This window comes from Haliotis asinina, chromosome 1, assembly GCF_037392515.1.
Source record: "Haliotis asinina isolate JCU_RB_2024 chromosome 1, JCU_Hal_asi_v2, whole genome shotgun sequence".
In the NCBI taxonomy this organism is placed as follows: Eukaryota; Metazoa; Mollusca; class Gastropoda; order Lepetellida; family Haliotidae; genus Haliotis; species Haliotis asinina.
In genome coordinates, this window is record NC_090280.1 from 91,225,340 (window position 1) to 91,246,680 (window position 21,341).

At 38.7% G+C, this 21,341-nt stretch overlaps 1 protein-coding gene across 1 annotated transcript; it reads right to left on the bottom strand.

Moving 5' to 3' along the window:
* Positions 1–959: 959 nt before the first annotated feature.
* Positions 960–20,570, bottom strand: LOC137284183 (ABC-type oligopeptide transporter ABCB9-like). Its single transcript, XM_067815907.1, has 13 exons — positions 20,480–20,570; positions 15,477–16,133; positions 13,239–13,353; positions 12,172–12,302; positions 11,619–11,714; positions 10,750–10,859; positions 9,099–9,296; positions 8,262–8,390; positions 4,649–4,837; positions 4,205–4,378; positions 3,535–3,724; positions 3,160–3,266; positions 960–2,665 (listed from the first exon to the last, which is right to left on the bottom strand). Exons 2-13 carry the CDS (start codon positions 16,111–16,113, stop codon positions 2,315–2,317), a joined length of 2,427 nt encoding a protein of 808 aa, XP_067672008.1. The 5' UTR covers positions 16,114–16,133; positions 20,480–20,570; the 3' UTR covers positions 960–2,314.
* Between the last annotated feature and the right edge of the window lie 771 nt (positions 20,571–21,341).

Here is a 21,341-nt window from a genome sequence, read left to right on the forward strand (position 1 = left end):
CATGATAATGTCGATAATGACAATAGCATATCCCTGTATCAACAAGGGAGTAATATAAGTTGTATATATATATATATTCCACAATACCCACTATCACCATGGCAACACCAGGTACCATTTAACAAACAATAGCTTCATGGTCTTGCATGATGATGTTCATAGCAACAATAGCATATCCCTGTATTGACAAGGAGTAATGTAAGTTGTATATCTACATGTTTCACAATACCAACAATCACCATGGCAACACCAGGTACCATCTAATAAATGTTAGCTTCAAGATCATGCATTATAATGTCGATAGCGACAATAGCATATCCCCGTATCATCAAGGGATTAATGTAAGTCGTATATCTACATGTTTCACAATACCAACAAACACCATGGCAACACCAGGTACCATCTAACAAATCAACAAATGTTAGCTTCAAGGTATTGCATGATGAAGTTCATAGCGACAGTATATGAAAAAATATCAAATATTAGCTTCAAGGTCCTGCATGGTGCAGAAATGCACATAGTTGTGTGGAATGGATGCTTTAATATAAAGGTCTTGTAATGACATTAATATCAAATCTAACAGTACACGACGTGGTGTCACTGCATATAGACTTGAAAAATGTGTAACTCTGGTCTCCTAGTTGTAAAGGTCAAGGTCAAATCCTGCCCTTTTAACCCTGTCTGAGCCTTGGCATATAGCTAGTAAAATCTACATATTTTGTATATTTGTATACTTATCCTGCATTACTCCTTAATGCATTGACTGCATTCCGTTAGACAAGACAAATCTGTGTGAGGGAAATACTTTTCCAACTGAACGAGCTGCCATATTGCCATTCCCAGTGCCCAAGTGACAGGAAGCCATGTACCTTCACATTATTTCTTGTCACCAGCCTTACAGACCAAGTGATTATTCTAGGGAATGAAAGTTTGTGACTAAATACACTGACATATTGGGGTTTTTTTTTGTTATTTTTTCTTTAGATAGACACTTCTCCTTCTCTTCAGTGTTTCGCTCACACAGCTTCACTTTGTCAAAGGAAAGCAGTAATTGCATGAAGGAGTAATGCACAATGAGGTAAAAAATATAACATGTACTTGTGATGAGGATGTGATGTAAACTGAAAGACAATGGCAATTCTGAGAACCTGGAGTATAAAACCATTTATAGCCTCCATAGGTGAGTATTCACATCTGGACACTTCATGAACACATGGCAGATAATATCTGGACACTTCTTGGACACATGGCAGATAATATCTGACTAGCTATTCTCAAAACGTTCATAGCGCTATGAACTTCTTAAGCCCATTCTCAACACATTGGCTACGATCAAAGTTAAGAATTCTTAGGGCTACAAACGCTTCAAGAATAAGGGCCCAGACACTTCTGGACACATGGCTGATAATATCTGGACACTTCATGGACACATGGCAGATAATATCTGGACACTTCATGGACACATGGCTGATAATATCTGGACACTTCATGGACATATGGCTGATAATATCTGGACACTTCATGGACACTTCATGAACACATGGCTGATAATATCTGGAAATTAGCATCAAGCTTCAAGTTGTTGCTATTCTTGAAACAATCAGAGATAGTCAGGATGCTGTTCTGTCAACAGTGTCTTTTCAGTAATTCCACAAATTTGGGCAGATTGACAAGTCTGCAAGTCTTCCAACTTACAACATACACTTTTCAGGGTTTTCCATTCTAATTATGATGGTACTAATCAGAAAATGAATAGCTTCTTAATCTTAACTGCAAAAAATACAAGAAATACTTCCCAGATGATAACATCCACAGAAAGGAGAGTAGGTTTTAGTAAATATAAGTTAAGCTATATTTTGATATTCATATATTAGTACACAGATTTATGAAAATCTTTGTGGGGCTGTCAGTGTTTGACAAATAACATTCACTGACTTCAAAGTTTGAACTCTTCCATAACCTGATTCCAAAATAATTGTCTGCTAAATTGGGATCTATTACCAAGAGGCACTAACAGCCGCTGTTGCTGCTGATTCTGAAGTTGCAAAAAATACATGCAATATTGCTGATGCAGAGTCAAGCAGCAATCCTTTGTTTACCCTGATTGGAAGAAAGCCTGATAAAACAAATAACTCTCCACTTCCGAGTCGGTCCTGAGGTCCTAGAATACAATACCTGACCATTGTTTTCACCATGGTTTGTGCAAACACTAATTCTGAAAGAATTCTTCTTGAATTCTTGTCCATCCTCTTCATTGGTCCTTCATGATCTCAACTTAACAGTTAAGACTGATGTCTGCTATGCAGGTCAGGGGTCAGAGAGTTGAGCCAACATGGAATGAGGCACGGGGAGGTGTGCTACTACATGACCGGAAATCTGGGGACACAGACCCTGCATGGACGGATGCACGCGATGTCACAGTTTGTGGAGAGGAATGGTAAGGAGTTTCATGCCTAGAAGGCATCTCATCAAATCCAAGCATTTGCCGCTTGACAAGGTTGGCGTACATGCCTCCTTTGGCAAGGAGCTCTGCGTGAGTTCCTTGTTCCACAATGGTGCCCTTGTTGATCACGACGATGCGGTGAGCTCGCTCTACTGTGCTAAGTCGGTGAGCTATGATCAACACAGTCCGGCCTTTCACGTTGCTGTACAATGCTTGTTGGACCTGGAGGAGAGAATAACTCAACCATACACACACATGTTGCCACACAGAGACATAAAGACATATATAGGACCTACAGACACATACTGACAGACACATATAGACATACAGAAACTTTTAGACACAGACACATACTGACACACCGACACATGCAGACATATAGACACATACATATGAAGGCACATACACATTGGACCTGGAGGAGACAAGGACAAGTAACTCACCATATAGACACATGTTGACATCGAAAAAGAAAAAACAAAACCCCCCAAAAAACCTCATGCAAACAAAACTATGGTTGCACAAACAGTCTGTGAAAAAAACATCTCACATACTAATATTTTATTCTGGCTGACCAAAGCTGAATTGCCAGCTAACATTCACAAAGCATAGCTAAAACAGATCTGACAATATTCACATGATATTTTTAGGAACAAAGAGAGTTCAACATGGGCCACTAAAATGTCTCCCTTATCAAATACTGTATAACTTCTTACCACATGTTCTGACTCCGAGTCCAAAGCACTCGTTGCTTCATCAAGAAGCAGAACCACAGGGTTCCGGATCAGAGCTCGTGCGATAGCAATGCGTTGCTTCTGTCCACCTGCACATCAAACATAGTTGAAATACTTGTCAGAACCCACGAAAACAAAAACCTCTAAACTTATAAAAACTTATTGAATGTGTAAACAAACATGCTGGTAATGACCCCCTAATCATGAGAAGAATGCAGAAAAAGAGTCTAGAAATACTGTGTTCAGTGGTCAAGCTTGATGATGTTGATCAGACATCCCTGATCTCAATATTTTACCGTCCACCGTCAGAATGTATACAACTATCTTGTATCCCTTCATTGGAGTTATCTCCCCTACCTGAGAGTTGTGTTCCCTTCTCTCCAGACTGTGTATCATACTTGTCTGCCATCTCCATGATGAACTGGTGAGCGTTGGCCATGACAGCGGCCTGCTCCACCTCCTCCTTCGTGCTCTCTTCCAGTCCATAGCTGATGTTCTCTCGGATACTTCGGGCATACAACACTGGTTCCTGACCCACAAGGGAAACCTGAAACCATCAATCATACAGAGTTATCTGACCATCATGAGTCATAATCAGCCTGGTAAGTTACCTCCCTTAGCTCCGAGTTTTGTTCCCTTTTCATCTGTGTACAAAATTGGTACTTATCAGTAAGAGGTCTATGAATACAAGATGGATATTTGGGATTACACTTCCTCAGTAAAGAAGAGATTCAAGAGTTTGGGGAGTTCAGTCCAATCAAGTGGCTGTGTGAGTTAGATTGCTGACTTTGTATATTGGTGATTAGTCTGTATTGAAATCCTGGCTGGGATTCAAACCCCCAAAGGTACCAGAATCTGTACTTTACTGATGAAGTGTAATCCTAAATTTAACAGAGATTACAGTGAAGATCCTGTATGACTCTCAGAGGTTTGATACACTATAAACCAAATCCTACATTGTGCTGTTGTGGACCTTTGACTTTGAACTGGCATGAGTATAAATAGTAAAACATCTAGAGTCTTTTACCTTTCTGTGCAGGTACTTGTGATCATACTGGTGTATTGGCACGTCGTCCAGGAGGACATCCCCAGTGCTTGTCTCGTAGAAGTGTTCCAGCAGGTTGACACACGAGCTCTTGCCCCCTCCACTCGGACCAACCAGGGCCACCACCTCCCCTGGGTGCACACTGAATGACACATTCTGAACAAAAACACCCATAATTCAGTACAGCATCTGTCAGTCAGTATCATGATGGACCAGAACGTGTACGGTCACCCAGAAAGGACTTTCCTCAACATTTCAGAAATTATTCTACACTAAAAGAATAGTTCAGGTAAAAATGTTCATTGGTGCAATCATTTTTTTTATCCAAACTGTTACAAATATTAGGAATAACCAATTCAACAGCTGAATATCATACTGTCACTGCATTATTTGTTTCTATCAGTATACAAAGACAGCACCACTTACCTTCAACACCAGTGAGTCAGGACGAGATGGGTAGGAGAAGCTGACATTCCGGAACTCCAGATGACCTTCCATCTTGTCTGGTGCATAGCTTCCCGTGTTTGTGATCACTGGCTTCCTGTCAATGTACTCGAACACTTTCTCCGAGGCTCCTACAGCCTGCATCAGGCCAGTGTACACAGAGCCGATACTCTAGGACACATGTGTAGATCCGAGTTAGAATTAACCTTGAGCAACCCATGCTTAGCATATAATTATATCTGAATTACACTTTATGAATAAAGTACTTTTGTTGGGTTCAGTCCTATCCAGGATTCAAACCCACACGCTCAGAGCCAGACACCTTATTGCTAGCACACAAAGTCAGCCACCTAACCCACTCAGCCATCACATCGCCTACAAAAATTAAACTTTTGACAACTGCTAGTTATGACTATGTACTCATGCTTGTCATTAGATGTGACTCATAAGATCAGGTGGTCAGTCTTGCTGACTTGGCAGACATATGTCATCATAACCCAGTTGTGCAGATCAATGCTGATGATGCTATTCACTGGTTTGTTTGGTCTCGACTCCACTCCTTTTAGACCACTGTCATATACATGTAGCAGGAATACTGCTGAGTGAGGCATTAAACAACAAACAAACAAACAAACAAACAAACAAACAAACAAACAAACAAACAAACAAACAAAATACTCCAGAACAGAGATCAAGTGGGGGCATTTCACATCATTGAAAACATTTCACAAGACTCACGCCCAAAAATACCATCAAAGCACCGTCTAACTGTTATGTGGCACTGTTGTGCAGTACAACTGTGCTATGGTGTTGACTGTTGACTATCGACATCATAATATCCATTTCAACTCAAGACAGGAACATGAGCGTTACTAATAATAATGATAGTGATAATTATAGCACCTAGAATTCAATGCTGCTCTCTGCCGCTACATTATTACCATGATGGAATTGCACTTTGAAAGCTGCTACTAAGCGCCAAGAACGACCATGTATATCTGCTTCTCAGGTACGATTTTAAACAGCTGGGTGGACTGAGTGCAATGTGGATGAAGTGCCTTGCCCAGGGACACAACACAGTGTGACACCTAGGTCACAAATGTTTGGTGTCTCCATCGTGAGAGACCAGCATGCTAACCGCACTGTGTTCCTCCAAGTATTGTTGGTTTCCCATATAAGACTTATGAGAATAAAATAAATACTGATCACTCATTTTATGAAACAATAGCAGATGGTGACGCAGTTTTATTTCAATAGTGATTGCCGCTAATGGTTGAAGCACAAGTTGTTGTTGTGTGCTGCTGTAAGCAGATTAGAGCAGGAAGTATGATTAGAGTTACATCCCTTGCAAGCATAAATGTTTGAGGATTTTAACAGGCTTTCTGTACCTAGGGCTACTGAGAATCATACAAAGCCATTTTTGCTACCTGTAATGCTTCTTTTCTGCTTGAAAATCCTAAATGCCTATCTGAAAACACCAAACATACCCAGCTTCCACAGACTTTCACGAGCACCGACATGTATGGTTCAAAGAATTTAACAGAGACAGCATTGCAACCTAGGAAAACCCCCATCAAATTATGCCACATGGTAACCTATAGGCCAGCCCAGTTTATTCTGTGGGTTATATTCTGGACCAGGCCAAAGTATACCCCTCCAGCCCAGACTACTATAGGCCTACCCCTAAAAAATCATGTTGACAAGTCATTCAATTTATTCTCGGTGTCATTTAAAGGAATTTGGAGGTGCATTTCATTTACACTACTGCACAATACAAAATGTATAAGGCATTTGTTGAGTGCCTCTCTGCAATGAAGATATTTTCAACTTGTGTAACCCAGGTATTGTTTGAGGAAAAGAATTTGTTTAACCTGGTTATGTTTTGTACTTGGAATATGTATCAAATCATTTCAGTGTTGTAACCAGCATTTAAATGTGTGAGAAGTACAAACAAATTATAGCAGTAACCTTAATAACTCATTTTCTGTAGGGGTATAATCTGGGCTGAGGGTACATATGGTCCAATCCAAAATATACAAAAAATGAGTGTAAACTACACTAGCTAGTTACAACAGACTTCATGAATGCTCTAACATACAATAGTTGGCCAAGAGTGAGTCATCATTAGCGAAATTCCCATAGACTTGAATGTTAATTGTAATCATAAACCCAATCACAAAACGTGTGCACAGTTTTGGACACAATCATGACATTGTGCCAATGTAGCAGGCACCGATAAAGAATTCTTGCAAGAATAATTTCCATAAATTTAGTTTGAGTCAAATTGCTTTCAGTACTTATCTGTCAGCTTGGAAATCATCTCAGATACATACACATAATTTCCATTCAATCTTCCAATGATTATTACAAAAACTACAACTGTTTAAGCAACATATATTAGACATATCTATGGGATAGATTAAAAGTTGAACTTATATATGGTCCTTAATCAGGTGTCATTCTCTAACTAATCAACAGAAGGATGAAAGAAAATTATGTACAGGTAGCTGAAGACGATTTCCAAGATGTTTGCAAAAATATTTTGTTTGCAAAATAAAATGACTTTTACTCAGTTTTTGGAAATTATTCTTGCAAGGCTTAACTGACATGTAAGTCTATGGAAATTTCACTTATGATGACTCACAACTACTTATATTCTAATCAATAATATTTACCCTACATACATCTGTTTACTATTGATGATGTATTTTGGGTACACCAATTCCCGCGGTATCAGTTACACTGTCCATGGAGTGTTGTTCTGTGCCAGTGCACAGCAACATATAGTGTTCTGTGATCTTAGGAATTAGTATGCAAAACAGATCCAAGCCTTCTCTACACCTCATTCCATTAGTCTACTTGATGTGTCGTAATTTACTGAGTGTCTTTGGTCTTGATTTGTGCTACATCAGGTAAGCTACGTATCAACATGGGCGCTGCCTTGTTGTGACGTCATAATGAGGTGTTTAGGAGGTTTTGTTCCTAGATTTTACTTCACAATAGATAATAACGAAGATCAGGTAATCTTCAGTCACAGTTGAAGAGAAAGACCCATTATTGAGAGTTGGATGGTGGCACCTTCGTTGATCGAAAGAAAACCATGAGTAAACTGTAAGTTACCTCTCCAGTCACCCAGTCGACTATTTCGTACTGTTACCTACCACTGCTGGGTCGTATTTGATGCATTGTCTGACCTTTTTCATTTTAAACCTAAACATTTGTGGTTAAATAAATCTAATCCTGTATTGCCAGTTACTAATATTCTAACCTCTGCAGGGTGGTGGGTTAAAAGCTCATCATAGCTAAGACTCTGGTTCAGTTCCCCACATGGGTACAATGTGTGAAGCCATAGACCGACTGTACACTGAAAACTAACTGTACACTGACTGAAAACACTGACTGAAAACACTGACTGAACACTGAACACTGATGGTACACTGACTGAACACTGACAGAACACTAACTGTATACTGACTGTACACTAACTGAACACTGACTGAACACTGAACATTTACTGTACACTGACCAAACACTGACTGAAAACTGATTGTACATTAACTGTGCACTGACTTTACACTGACTATACATGACTCACCTCCAGACACTGTCCAAGCTCTATCTGGTAGAGGATGAAAGACACCAGGTTGCCACCGGTGATCTTGTTGGCAATCACAAGATGGCCACCATAATACAGTACCGCAACAGTGAGAGCCAGCTCAAACAACTGGGGAGAAAACATCTCCTTGAGAGACATTCAGTAGTAGGTTCGTTATCATCTATATGAAAATATTAGAACATTTTCAACATTCAGAGTTACTTCTAACATTGAATTCACAGAATGGTCAACGTAATGTGTAAATCACCAATTGTCTAGATTAAATTTCCTGTCAGTACTATCATCATATCAGAGACTAGAAGACAAAGAAGAATTTTCAGAAAATGGTTTGTGAGTGAGGGAGTGAGTGAGTTTAGTTTTACGTCGCACTTAGCAATATTCCAGCTATATGGCGACGGTCTGTAAATAATCGAGTCTGGACCAGACAATCCAGTGATCAACAACATGAGCATCGATCTGCGCAATGGGGAACCGATGACATGTGTCAACCAAGTCAGCTAGTCTGACCACCCGATCCTGTTAGTTGCCTCTTACAACAAGCATAGTCACCTTTTATGGCAAGCATGGGTTACTGAAGGCCTATTCTACCCCGAGACCTTCACGGGTCAGAAAATGGTTTGTATATTTTAAGAGGGCAAGAGAGGGTCGTTATCTTTTCTCACTTCATGCATCCATCCTTCATGCATCCTGGGTGTACAAAGCAACCTTAGCACTATGTCAGTTGTAAGTCTGTGTTAAGGTATGAGTGTTACGATCACCTGAGTGCTTAGATCGCTTTATACAACATGCACCCTGATGGGATTCTGCCTGCGTTACCTGGTCAGACCACAGGAAGCCTGCATACACTACAGCCTGCTTCTTGTACAGCTTGTACGTGACTGCCATTCTCTGGTTGTATCTTGACACCTCACTCCGTTCGTTGGCGAAACTGCGGACAGTTCTGAGTGATGAACAGGCCTCCTCTGCTACCTCGTTGGCTTTGGCTAGACTGTCTTGGACCTTCTTTGCCAATGCCTGTTGGGGAGTTAGGGAGCAAGTGAGTTGGGTTGTACATCGCTTTTAGCAATATTCCGACAATATCACAGCTGGGAAACACATGAAATGGGCTTCATATATTGTACCCATATGGGGAATCGAACCCGGGTCTTCAGCGTGACGAGTGAACGCTGTAACCACTAGGCTATAACACTGTCGCTCCTGTTGGAGAGGAAAACCGCATTTACCACTAGTTATTACTTCACATTATTCACAGGAATCACAATCATATTGTGCCTACTCATGTCTCAGAATGAAGCGTAGTTAACAGAAAATGGATACATAAATTTTGTTTCACTAAAAGTCACATTTAGTGTAGCTCGATGATCACATGTCAACAACATGTTTTAATGGTGGAAATAATGAGATGGCCCAAAACCACATTGGTAATATCCGGTATTAAATTCTGTCAAATAACCTTAGTGATGATAATACATATTTTTTTTATCTATAGTGCAAAACCTGCAATTAAATTTACATAGTGCTAGAATATATTTCTCCTTTTGAAGCAATAGTTTTAGATATCATATTTTACTGATCACTGCATCAGAATTCATCCTGCCATATTAATGGGTATGTTTTAACTAAATCACTGGAAGATTGCAAGAAAATGTGTGCATAGTTGATTGCTATTCTGGCTCCATATACAATCTAGTCAATGCATACCCTGTAATGGTGCTAACCTTTTATTATACTAGTACATCAATTTGCAAGATTGGAAAATAATTCAGTCTAAAAGTAAACTTGGTCTCAGTGTTATTTGTTACACTCCAACACTGAATCTAACAAACCCTAGTAGAAGGTCGTGTCAGGTGACCTTTGACCGACCTATGACCGTCCAGTCAGGACAGTTAATAAACAGATTTATCCAATCAGACAACCACTACTATTTAGGGATTGGAGGGACTTAAAATATTCAGGTCACTGACACAGATCTCTCTGCAAACAAAAATCAGCATATAACACAGCTATTTGACCTGCAGTATGTACGCTTTGGGGTTTCTGTTCACATGATTACCATTAGCTAATATTTCCGCAAGAAAACATCCTTGAATATTGCCAAAAACACTATTTTCAGTGACCGTTGTCATGGTTGTAATGTGCGCCGTGTACATCACCCGGAAGCGAGCGTACACTAAATAGCATTTAGAATCATTTAGGTACAAATCTTTGGAAATAGAAAGTTCAAAAGGTATGTGTGAATGTCCACTTCTGTGGTTTGGTAAGCTGTGCTCTGAATGGTTAGTCTCAAAGGTTACCTGATGCAACCTCCCATAAGGTTTTGTTAGACTCAATAGTGAAGTGTAACTAAAGGTACTGAGGCTAAGCTTACTTAGACTAGAAAATAATTCTGTTGGGCTGCAATATACACACGCTGTAACACTGCTCACATCTCAGCAGTCACTAAAAAAACCTGTAACGATGTAGTTACCTCATAGTATTCACCATAGACATGTGCAACTCCGATGACGATGGGGAGACCGATGAACGTGACGAGACTCATTCTCCATGACAACTTGATCATGAAGAATATTGTCCCACCTGCCATGGAAACAGTTACCATGGTTACAAATATCTTGTGGTTATTGCTGGTTAGTGATGGGTTGTTGTATGAGTGAGTGAGTGGTTGAGTGAGAGGGTTGGTAAATAGGTGTGAGCGAGTGAGAGAGCCAGTGAGTGAGTGAGTTTAGTTTTACGCTGCTCTCAGCAATATTCCTGCTGTATGGTGCTCTGTAAATAACTGAGTCTAGAAAAGACAATCCAGTGATCAACAGCATGATCATTGATCTACGCATTTGGGACACGATGATACGTGTCAACCAAGTCAGCAGACATGTAATCCTGCTACATGCCTTTTACGACACACATGGTTGACTGAATAATCAATTCCAACCTGGATCTTCATGAGTTGAGTGACCCAGTGAGGCTCTTTCTCAAGCATCAGCGAATCACATTTACTTGTGCACGTAACACTTTTTTATTGCCATTTAAAAAACATAATTTTGACTTGGACGTATCCAGATCATCCATTTGTCTTGTCCACTATAAGAATGGGTGTCTGTAAGTACAAGTGTGACTCATAAACATAATTCATTAACAAGTACTAAACTCCCCAAGCTGTAGGTCTGACAGAAAAAAAATAAAAATGTGTTCCTCCCTCGTCACTTGTTATATACAAACATTAAAAATAAAAGTCCTACCGCCCTCGCCACTTGTGCAGCCTAAGCTATTGAGTGACTGAGTGAGTCAGCGAGTGAGCCAGAGTGGCTCTGTGTGTGAGTCTGAATGAGTGAGGCTTACATGCTGTGATGAGGCTCCTGAGAAAGATGTTGACATTGAGTGTAATGGCATCACTTGTTGTTGTCGTGTCCGATGTAAGTCGTGATGTGATGTCACCTGAAACACCAGCAAACGAATTGGTCAAGAACAGTTCCATATCTTAGCAAAATTAAACAGCGCAGATCTTGAGACAGTATATCATCAAGTGAGCTGAGTTGTACAGTGTGTTAGGTACATCACAACATGTGGGGCAGGAAAGACTGAAATGAAGTCTTTGGTTTGTTGGTGAGTGTGTATATCCCCAAAAAGAAAGTCCGCATAGACAAGGTAACACAATATGAACCTGACATTAAGTATGTGAGATTTCTAGACACATTTGTACATTTCAGGTCACATGGTGATTAAATGAATGTTTACAGACCACCGCCATATAGCTGGAATATTGCTAAGTGTGAGATTAAAGAAAGAAAGAAAGAAAGAAAGAATTAAGAAAGAAAGAAAGGAAGAAAGAAAGAAGATTAATGACATGTAGCCTAACAGTTTCGCTTCTTCATAGTACCTGACTTCATCTCACCTGTTTTGACAGTGTCGAAGAAGCCAACTTCCTGTGTCATGATGGAGGAGAACAGAACACTCCTGATACGGATGTTGAGTCTTTGCAACGCCAGGAACAGGCAGCCTCCTCTTACACCTGTTGCTATGGCACTGAGGGAAAAGTTCTGTTACCATGGTTACAGAGTATGGAGAGTGAAATGGCATTGGTATTACCAAGGTCATATTGTATGGAGACAATGACGATACTGCAGTTATCCTCCATGCCTGTTGCTATGGCACTGAATAAACAGTTTTGTTGCTATGGTTATGCAAGAGAGAGAATGCTCATCCTTTACAACTGTAGCTGTTGTATGGATGAAGCAGCTCTGTTACCATGGTATAGACAGATAGAGCAGTCATTCTGAAAACTTGCTGCCTTGGCACTCTGAGAAACAGTTCTGTTACTATGGTATATATACAGACAGAGCAGTCATTCTGAAAACCTGCTGCTTTGGCACTCAGAGAAGCAGTTCTGTTACCATGGTATATATACAGACAGAGCAGTCATTCTTAAAACCTGCTGCTTTGGCACTCTGAGAAACAGTTCTGTTACCATGGTTATACAACAGATAGAGCAGTCATTCTGAAAGCCTGCTGCTTTGGCACTCTGAGAAGCAGTTCTTTTACCATCTTATATATACAGATAGAGCAGTCATTCTGAAAACCTGCTGCTTTGGCACTCAGAGAAACAGTTCTGTTACTATGGTATATATACAGACAGAGCAGTCATTCTGAAAACCTGCTGCTTTGGCACTCAGAGAAACAGTTCTGTTACCATGGTTATACAACAGATAGAGCAGTCATCCTGCACACCTGATGCTATACCACCAAGATTAGTTCCTACCAGTATTACACATCATCAACACTCTACCATTTCCTCACAAACCTAAGCAAGGTACAAATTGCTATTCTCATCTACTAACTGACATAAAGCATTTTTATCAATCATACCACATACTAATTCATAGATCTTTAAAATCAATGCTTCACTTTCATCATTGTCCTTGTTGCTACTGAGGAAAAGCTTGACTTTTGTAATGAACTCACCTGCCGAGTGAAATTAAGGCCATGACGATAATTGCATGGGTGAACTTTTCCCGCGACTTCTCGATAGCGATACCATCAATCACCAGACCCGTGTAGAATGGAATGAAGATATTGGCTGGAAGATGTAGTGGTACCCTCATAACCAAATGGATTATTTAGTACAAAACAAAAGCAGTCCCATCCAAAAAGTGTCCTGAATGCCCAAACATTCAGCAGAAACGTGTACATACACACATACATGATGAACTAGTTTCCAATTTCTCTTTCCCTCATCGAAGGTCTGGGTTCAGTTAACCTGGGTACAATGTGTGAAGCCCACTTCTAGTATACCCCTGCTGTGATGCTGGTGGAATATGGCTAAAAGTGGGGTAAAGCCTTACTCACTTATGGAGTGAGTGTGATTTTACCCTATTTTTAGTAATATTTGGCAACATCAAGGCAGTGGACACCAGAAATGGGATTCACACACTGTACCCTCTAATGCTTTCTCCACTTACTACTGGCTACACAACTGTACCTTTTCCCATAAGTGGTGACAGCAGTGTATCTGCCCTACTCTACATTCAACTTCAAGTCCTATTGTTTGAAGCAGTAATAAAAACACAGAATGACTGCATTTGAGTTTTATGTTTTGGAGGGACAGGTTTTACTTTTCACCAGAAAGACCGCTTCCCAGGTTTTACTTTCCTAACTTTATACGAACATTAACATTCAAATGACACATGAGAGTTGGAAATCAACTGAAATACATCATTCAAGATTAAACTCTCATTATAAATGTTTTCTGAAGCGGGATTGGAACTGCACAGCTCACATCAGTAGGTAGATGCTCTAGTGCACTGCCACTGGGCCGACGACAGTGGTGGTGTGAAACTGTCTACTTATAGTTACTGTCATTAAATTGATTTTACGTGCACTTCAATTATTGTTATGTAGCTTCATTGAATGATCATCAACATTGTAATTACCTTTCATTGATGGTATATATGATAGAGAAAACACTTCACCTCAGTTTTGGTAGACAATGTAAAACCATCGGGGTCAGGAAATCCCTCCCCTACCAGTTTTACATTGTCTACCAAAACCTCAGAGGTGTGTTTTCTCCTATACCAATACAATGGAAGCTGTCAAAACTGTCATCTGTCCAATCTGGCAAGTTGTCAACACCTGCATAAAATCTCAGTCCCATCAATGATGGGTACATTTATCATCAGCTCTACCATCTAAACTGGATCCTTTATTCAATCCCTACGAGTACCTGTTTAGACAGCTTCCACTCTCTGGTATTACCTTGACAACAGCCATTTAGTTGCAGGAAACAGATGAACAATAATTCAAAATTAAAATCAAGATTTCGTTAATCTTCATTCACACCAATCAAAAAAATCTTTCTTAAGCAAAGTAATTTGATCTAGATCATTAAATAAAGTAAAGACTTGTACAAAATGATAATAATTCTTAATGTATTCACTATTACACAAATAGCAAAATTAACAAAATATTACTCGATTTTATAATATTTTTTAAAAAGACCAAAACAATCCACACAACCAGAATACCAAAGTTGAGAGAATTTGACATAATGACATTGACCTTCAATGAGCTGCCAGAAACTTTTCATTTAAATAACAAACTGTGTTACAATTAACAGGATAAGTACAATCTGCCTAGAACTGTAAATACCAAAAGGTACCACTTTGGGGTCTGCCACACATATGTACCAAGTTTCACTGACAGATATTAAGAAGTTTTCGAGTTCTGCTCTGGAAACAAAACACACCTCTCACTTTTTCAGACTTTTCTGAAACATTTCAATGGAAACCGAGAAGATAATAAATCACGAAAACCCTCAAAGGTCACATTCAACCAAAAATTCAAACATAATTAAAACACAATTATCACTTATTCATGACATATAATATACATTGCTGCTTGTAACAAACAAATAAACTTTAGTGCAACAATCATAAATCTGAACAACTGAGAAAAAAAAGCCAAGAGAGTTGGTACTCATAACTGACCAACTAGCTGAGTTTTGTTTTAGGCTGATTTCAGAAATATTCCAGCAAAATGGCAGTGTGAGACACGAGAAATGAGCTTCATACATTGTACCCATGTGGGGAATTGGATGCAAATAACTGGAATATTGTTACGTGTGGCATATAAACACAGTTTCTTAAAGTATTCTAAATTAAATTAAAAACAGTTCTTGGTTTCTGACATATGCACAGTTCTTACCTACAGCTGCTAAGATGAGAAACGTGAACCCTGTACACAGCAGGAGCCAGTCAGGTCGCATGTACGAAAACAACCGCAACACTTTGGCGCTTAATTTAACACTTTTCTCTTTGTCCTCATCCTTTGAATCATCCTTCACTTTAGCCTTTGAGTCATTAATCAAAGGCTCTCTCTCTTCATCGTCCCCAAGCAAGTTTGGTTTATCACAGACTTTCGTATGACAAAGAATACACCATTGTATATAGAACAAGATGGCCGCCACAACAGCCCAGGCCAGCATTGCCCACATCCAGGGGTTGTGGAGATTGCTGTTGCTGTCAGCGAGGGTGAGCAGTCGGATGACAGTCCACATACACATTGCCACACACAGAACTGCGATGTATTTACTGATATGAGTACTACGAGACACTGCAGGGGACGGATTTTGTATAATTGCTGTGACCAGTCCCAAGATGAATGGGACCCGAATTAGAGTTAGTGCCCAGAGATCAAACACGGAATGGCTGATGCTGTAGTTGTACGTCTCCACCAGGAAATGATAACGGAAGTCTGTTCCATGGGCAAAGAAGACTGTGGTGATGGCAAGGTCAGTCAAAGACAGAAACACACAGACCGGAACAGTTATACTTCTCCTCATGTCTGTTGTTGGACACACGGCTGAAATGCAAAATAAAAGTAAACTATTACAAGTTCTGTGTTGGAATCGAAATATTCTTTGTACTGTGAGTATTTGCAGAGACAATGATGCTTGTTGACCATATTAGTTGGGTGAGTGGGCGTGAAATTATGGAGATTGGAGTAAGTTTAATTTTATGCTGCTTTTAGCAATGTTCCAAAATATCCTGGCAGGTAGACACCAGAAATGGGCTTCACACATTCTATCCACGTGGGGAATAAAAACCAGTTCTGATGTGACGAATGCTTTGACCTCATAAGGCCACCCCACCGGCCCTCTATGGTGATTTGAACAGTGTTTGACTTCACAATCACATCATGGGTCCTCAGATCAATCTCCTGGTGTAAGAGAAGAGGCAGTTGACTCATTACTTAAGTTGCCAGCAACAATGTCATAAGCAATAAAGAAGTTGTTATCCATGAACTGTCACATTTCATTACAAAAATCATCAATAAAAAAGACTTACATGGTAAGCAGACCAGTTTTCAACAATCAGTGACACAAATGTCAAAGATTTTCACTTCCTTAGGGAAACAGGAAACGCTTATTAAGCGGAACAAAATACAATTTGACATGAATATCATGATATCAGATGTTTTAATTCACTAGTTTCTTGTCAGATATTTGATTTACCTAACTGGCATTAATCTATCTCAGCCAAACCAATGTCTCATTCTGCTGCACAAAATGTAAAACATTAATATCGTATTCTGAATATAAACAGTGTTTGGTGGCAGCTGTGGAAAGATCCCAGTCTGTCATAAGTAGAGATACACAGGTGCTTATAATTACCAGATGATGTAGATTACAGACAATATGCCAGTCTGATTGATGTAATTATAGTGGGCCTGTGTCTGATCATTCATGCTATTAATATATCATAAAAGATGCACATGCATTATTTGCTTCGCCTAAGGCCAGCATCAGTAACAGTGCCTAAATTTACAACCAGGAATATTATGGCTTACAAATATATATATAAATACAATGTATCAGGGCCACTATGTCTATATTTATAACTAGAAATATTATGGCTTACAAATGTATATATATATATACAATGTATCAGGGCCACTATGTCTATATTTATAACCAGAAATATTATGGCTTACAAATATATATATATATATACAATGTATCAGGGCCACTATGTCTATATTTATAACCAGAAATATTATGGATGACAACTGCCTCATTGTTTCAGTGTTTCAGATATATAAAGTCAGTTGGATACATCAACAGTATTTTGTCTAATTATTTCCATGCTCAGTGGAGGAACATCAAACCTTGATTAACTTGACTAAATGGGAACAACTAGTTTGGGAATTGGTTGAAATTTCACAGTTGCTTCATTACCAATAAAAAATCATTGCAAAAAATGGGTTTAAGCATCATTTTTCAGATTTTCCTATCAAGGTTGTTATTGCAGATATACATAACATGATGCAGCTTCCTACTTTAAAGTGATGACTGATATGTTCTGAACAAAAACTTTCTGGAGTCTTCAAGAAATATTCAGTCATGACTTTTCAGTTAGTGCAGTCAGTTTTATAAGAAATAAACACATTTTCAGGCCCTGGCAACATCGCAGATATGTTCCATTGGCAAGTATTTCAAAGACTAAAACAACTGTGTTTGATTCTGAGAAAATGTGATCAATTGCTTGGTCGCTTGTTCTCTGTGACCAATCTTCCACTGTTTCAATTTATCAGAACACCCCTAGACACATCTGGTGTAAATAGGTTTGTTTGTCTGTTGTAAGATGCCGCTCTGAGCAATTTCAAAGCTGTATGACAGCAGTATGTATACAATGGAGTCTGCACCTAACAATCCTGTGATTGACATCCTGAGCACAGATCTATGTAACTGGGATATGATAAAATGTATCAACCAAGTCAACTGATCCCGTTAGTCACCTCTTATGACGGACTGAAGACCAATACTAACCCAGGGCTAGAGATTTTCTTAGTGCTAAGATAGTTGTAACTAACATTAACTTACGATTATCTTACCACTAAGAAAGCTTAAAAAAAGTAGGTACAGATCTTTACAATTCTGATAAGTAAAGTACAACTGTATCTGTTTGAAAAAAAATAAGTGTCCAAGACCAACTGTACATTTCAAACATTTCCCAGAAATATATAGGCAGAAAACTGACCTAATGTAACAAAACACCCAATCTCAACAGCTGTTGCTATAAAACTGATTAATAGCCTGGCATACTACCACTGACCTCAATGTCATAAAATCAGAGATACACCCACATCTGCAACCGACCCGGCATCCCTTGACAGGTCTTTCTGGGGCAAATTTATAAATATTATACAGCCATGATGTCAGGCCACTCAATTTTTTTTACTAGGTTTATGGATCCACTCATCTGGGTTTTTCTTTATTCCCTATTATAGTATGACCTAGTATAGTAGCAAATGGACGCACCTGAAAGGCTGAAGGCATATTTTGTATATTTTCATGAATTGCCAACTTGTGGTGAAAGGCACTTTGGGGAAAAGAATCTAAAACAACATTTAAAAAAAAAATCTGAAACATTTAAAAAAATATATTTTACCACCTACCAATGGCTATTTTGGTGTAAAAATCCATAAATCAAGCATTAAAAATGACCTTATTGATTATTCAAGAAATGTCATGCAGAATTTAACAGTTAACTTTTAACATAAAAGTTACATTTTCATGAGCAAAACCTCACACATCTAATTTCATTTTGTTTTCACATTCTGACACTGTGCTTACAAAGTTTACTTAAAAGTACAAATGCAAATAAATGAATTTTGTATCTTCTTGTTTAGGCAACATTATGTTGACAATATATTTTCCCTTACAGACCATCTGCTATCAAGCTGTAGTTTTTATCCTGACATTATTGAACAGTACTAAATTTATGAAAACTGTAGAATTTATGCCTATTTGATAGGAATGAACATTTCATAGAAAATATAGAAAGTTTGTTTTAAATCAAATAGTGTTACGATGTTAAAATTTCAATTTAACTCTGTAATCATTTTATGATGTATGTTTTATGTACTTACCATAATATTTTATATCCAACAGATCATATTTATAATGTACCATGCATGTGTAATGTAATACTTAATTTCTATTATTTCCAGACTATTTGTATATTGTATTTGAACACTGATCATGATACTGGTAAGTAATGATTGACATAATTGGTAAATTAGTGTTTATTTTACAATTACTTGAACATTGTTCCACACTTCTTTCAGTTATATTCCTTCTAAATATTTGCATGGCTGTCTACAATGCCAAAAAGTTACATGTTGCATTTAAGATATTTTCATTTCGTGTACTGCAATAGTTACCTGAAGGGAATGAAAATAGACTTGCCTGTCACAAATCTCAATAATTTACGAGTTGCATACAAGACCTTTTCATTTCGTGTACTGCAATAGTTTCCTGAATTGAATAAAATAGACTTAGCAGCAATGATATGACAGAGATTTCAGCATAACATACAATGCATACAGTGACAATATGAATGTTTGCAAAATATCAACAAAGTGACAAACATGATATACAGTGAATGATCAGCTGATCCCACCACTTCGATTCAAATGGATATCAGTTGCTTGATAACTGAATTACAAACAATTATGATAAAACTGAGCACTTGCAACTGCTCTATAGCCCTTTCATTGTGATAGATTATTTCATGTGAATTTATGTTGTACCGTTTTCTCATGACCACTGTTGGTGTTTTTTTTTTAGAGAATGATACAGTGATGAACCTGTGAAACGTAGATGGTGCAACATTTGTATTTGAACTGGCAACAAAATGGCACCAGATTGATGACAGAGAGGTGGAGTCCCTCTCTCTCACTCTTTGTACATACACAAAATAGTGGTCACTCGTTAAATGGCCTCAGAGTCAATAATTGCTGTGCAGGTAATGATAAAACAAAAATCTGTTGGGCACAAAATTTAGAAGTGAGGTGGGGGGAGAAGAGGAGAGGGGGGGCGCATATGTCTACACAGGACGTGGTCTCTGATTAGGGAGATTAGTAACTGGATAAAATACCGTCATCTTACATCAGGATCACAGCACCAATCACTGGGCTGTCTGATCCTGACTCGTTTATGTTTCAGGACGCTATCGTAAAACTGGAATGCTGACCAGTGAGGCGTTAAACGAACAAACCAGCAATGACAACAGAAATGATTCGTCTGCTTCCAAAAGCTTTATGGCATTTGCTCTCACACAACAGATCTGCCGTGGACGCAATTCCTAAATAAGAACTAAAAGCCTTAAACCAGCAGTCCCCAACACCATAGTAACATTACTTACTCTTACTTGATCACTGTTTCTGAAAATGTTCTATTAGCTAGCGCCTCAGCTGCAGAACCCACGTTGACAACTTGTGCAATAATGTCTTCTTAGAAAAGTCGAAACGGATACTTTTGCACAAGCGCATATTACCTATCGTTCTATTCCATCTAGCAAAATAACTATTTTCTCCCTTTTCATATTCCACTGCAACACTGACGTCAAATGAAATGTTAGACGTGTCCAATGATTAATATATCTGTGCACATTGTCATTCATAGCTTTGTGTTTGTTTCCACATAGTAGTTGCACTTTTTGTACAAACTATGCCCATGTGATGCTATACGCGAGTTGAAGAACAGAGTTACGTACCTTTGAACGGGTTTTCGATTAGAATGCTAAAACTGTTGGGCACGCTTAAATGTATAGACCGGATACTAATTAAGAATTAGGCACTCTTTTACATAATTGTAGGTGATTAGGGTTAGTCCTAACGTCCTCATGAGAAGTTGTCGTGGTGTATTCTAAAGGTGCCCTAAAACAGATTCTTATAATCTTATAATAGATAAGCTACGTTGCATTATGTGTTAAATAGTGAGCTACTGTAAGGTACTTTTGTAGGTTTAAGAATTAACTTTACTACGTAAATAGTTATCTGTAGAACCTTGAAGAGGATTTAGTGAGGAGATGGGACTGAGCATAAGTCAATGGCAGGGAGAGCAAGGACGTTATTAATAAGGATCGCCGACGACTTCGTCAGATTATAAAGAATGTAAAATTTAAAAGCGTTGAGAATATCATAAATGAAATGATTAAGAAAGGAGGTCCTGAGGTATGTAAAGAAACCCTTCGACAAGAATTGCAAAGTATTAAGTGGGTGAAA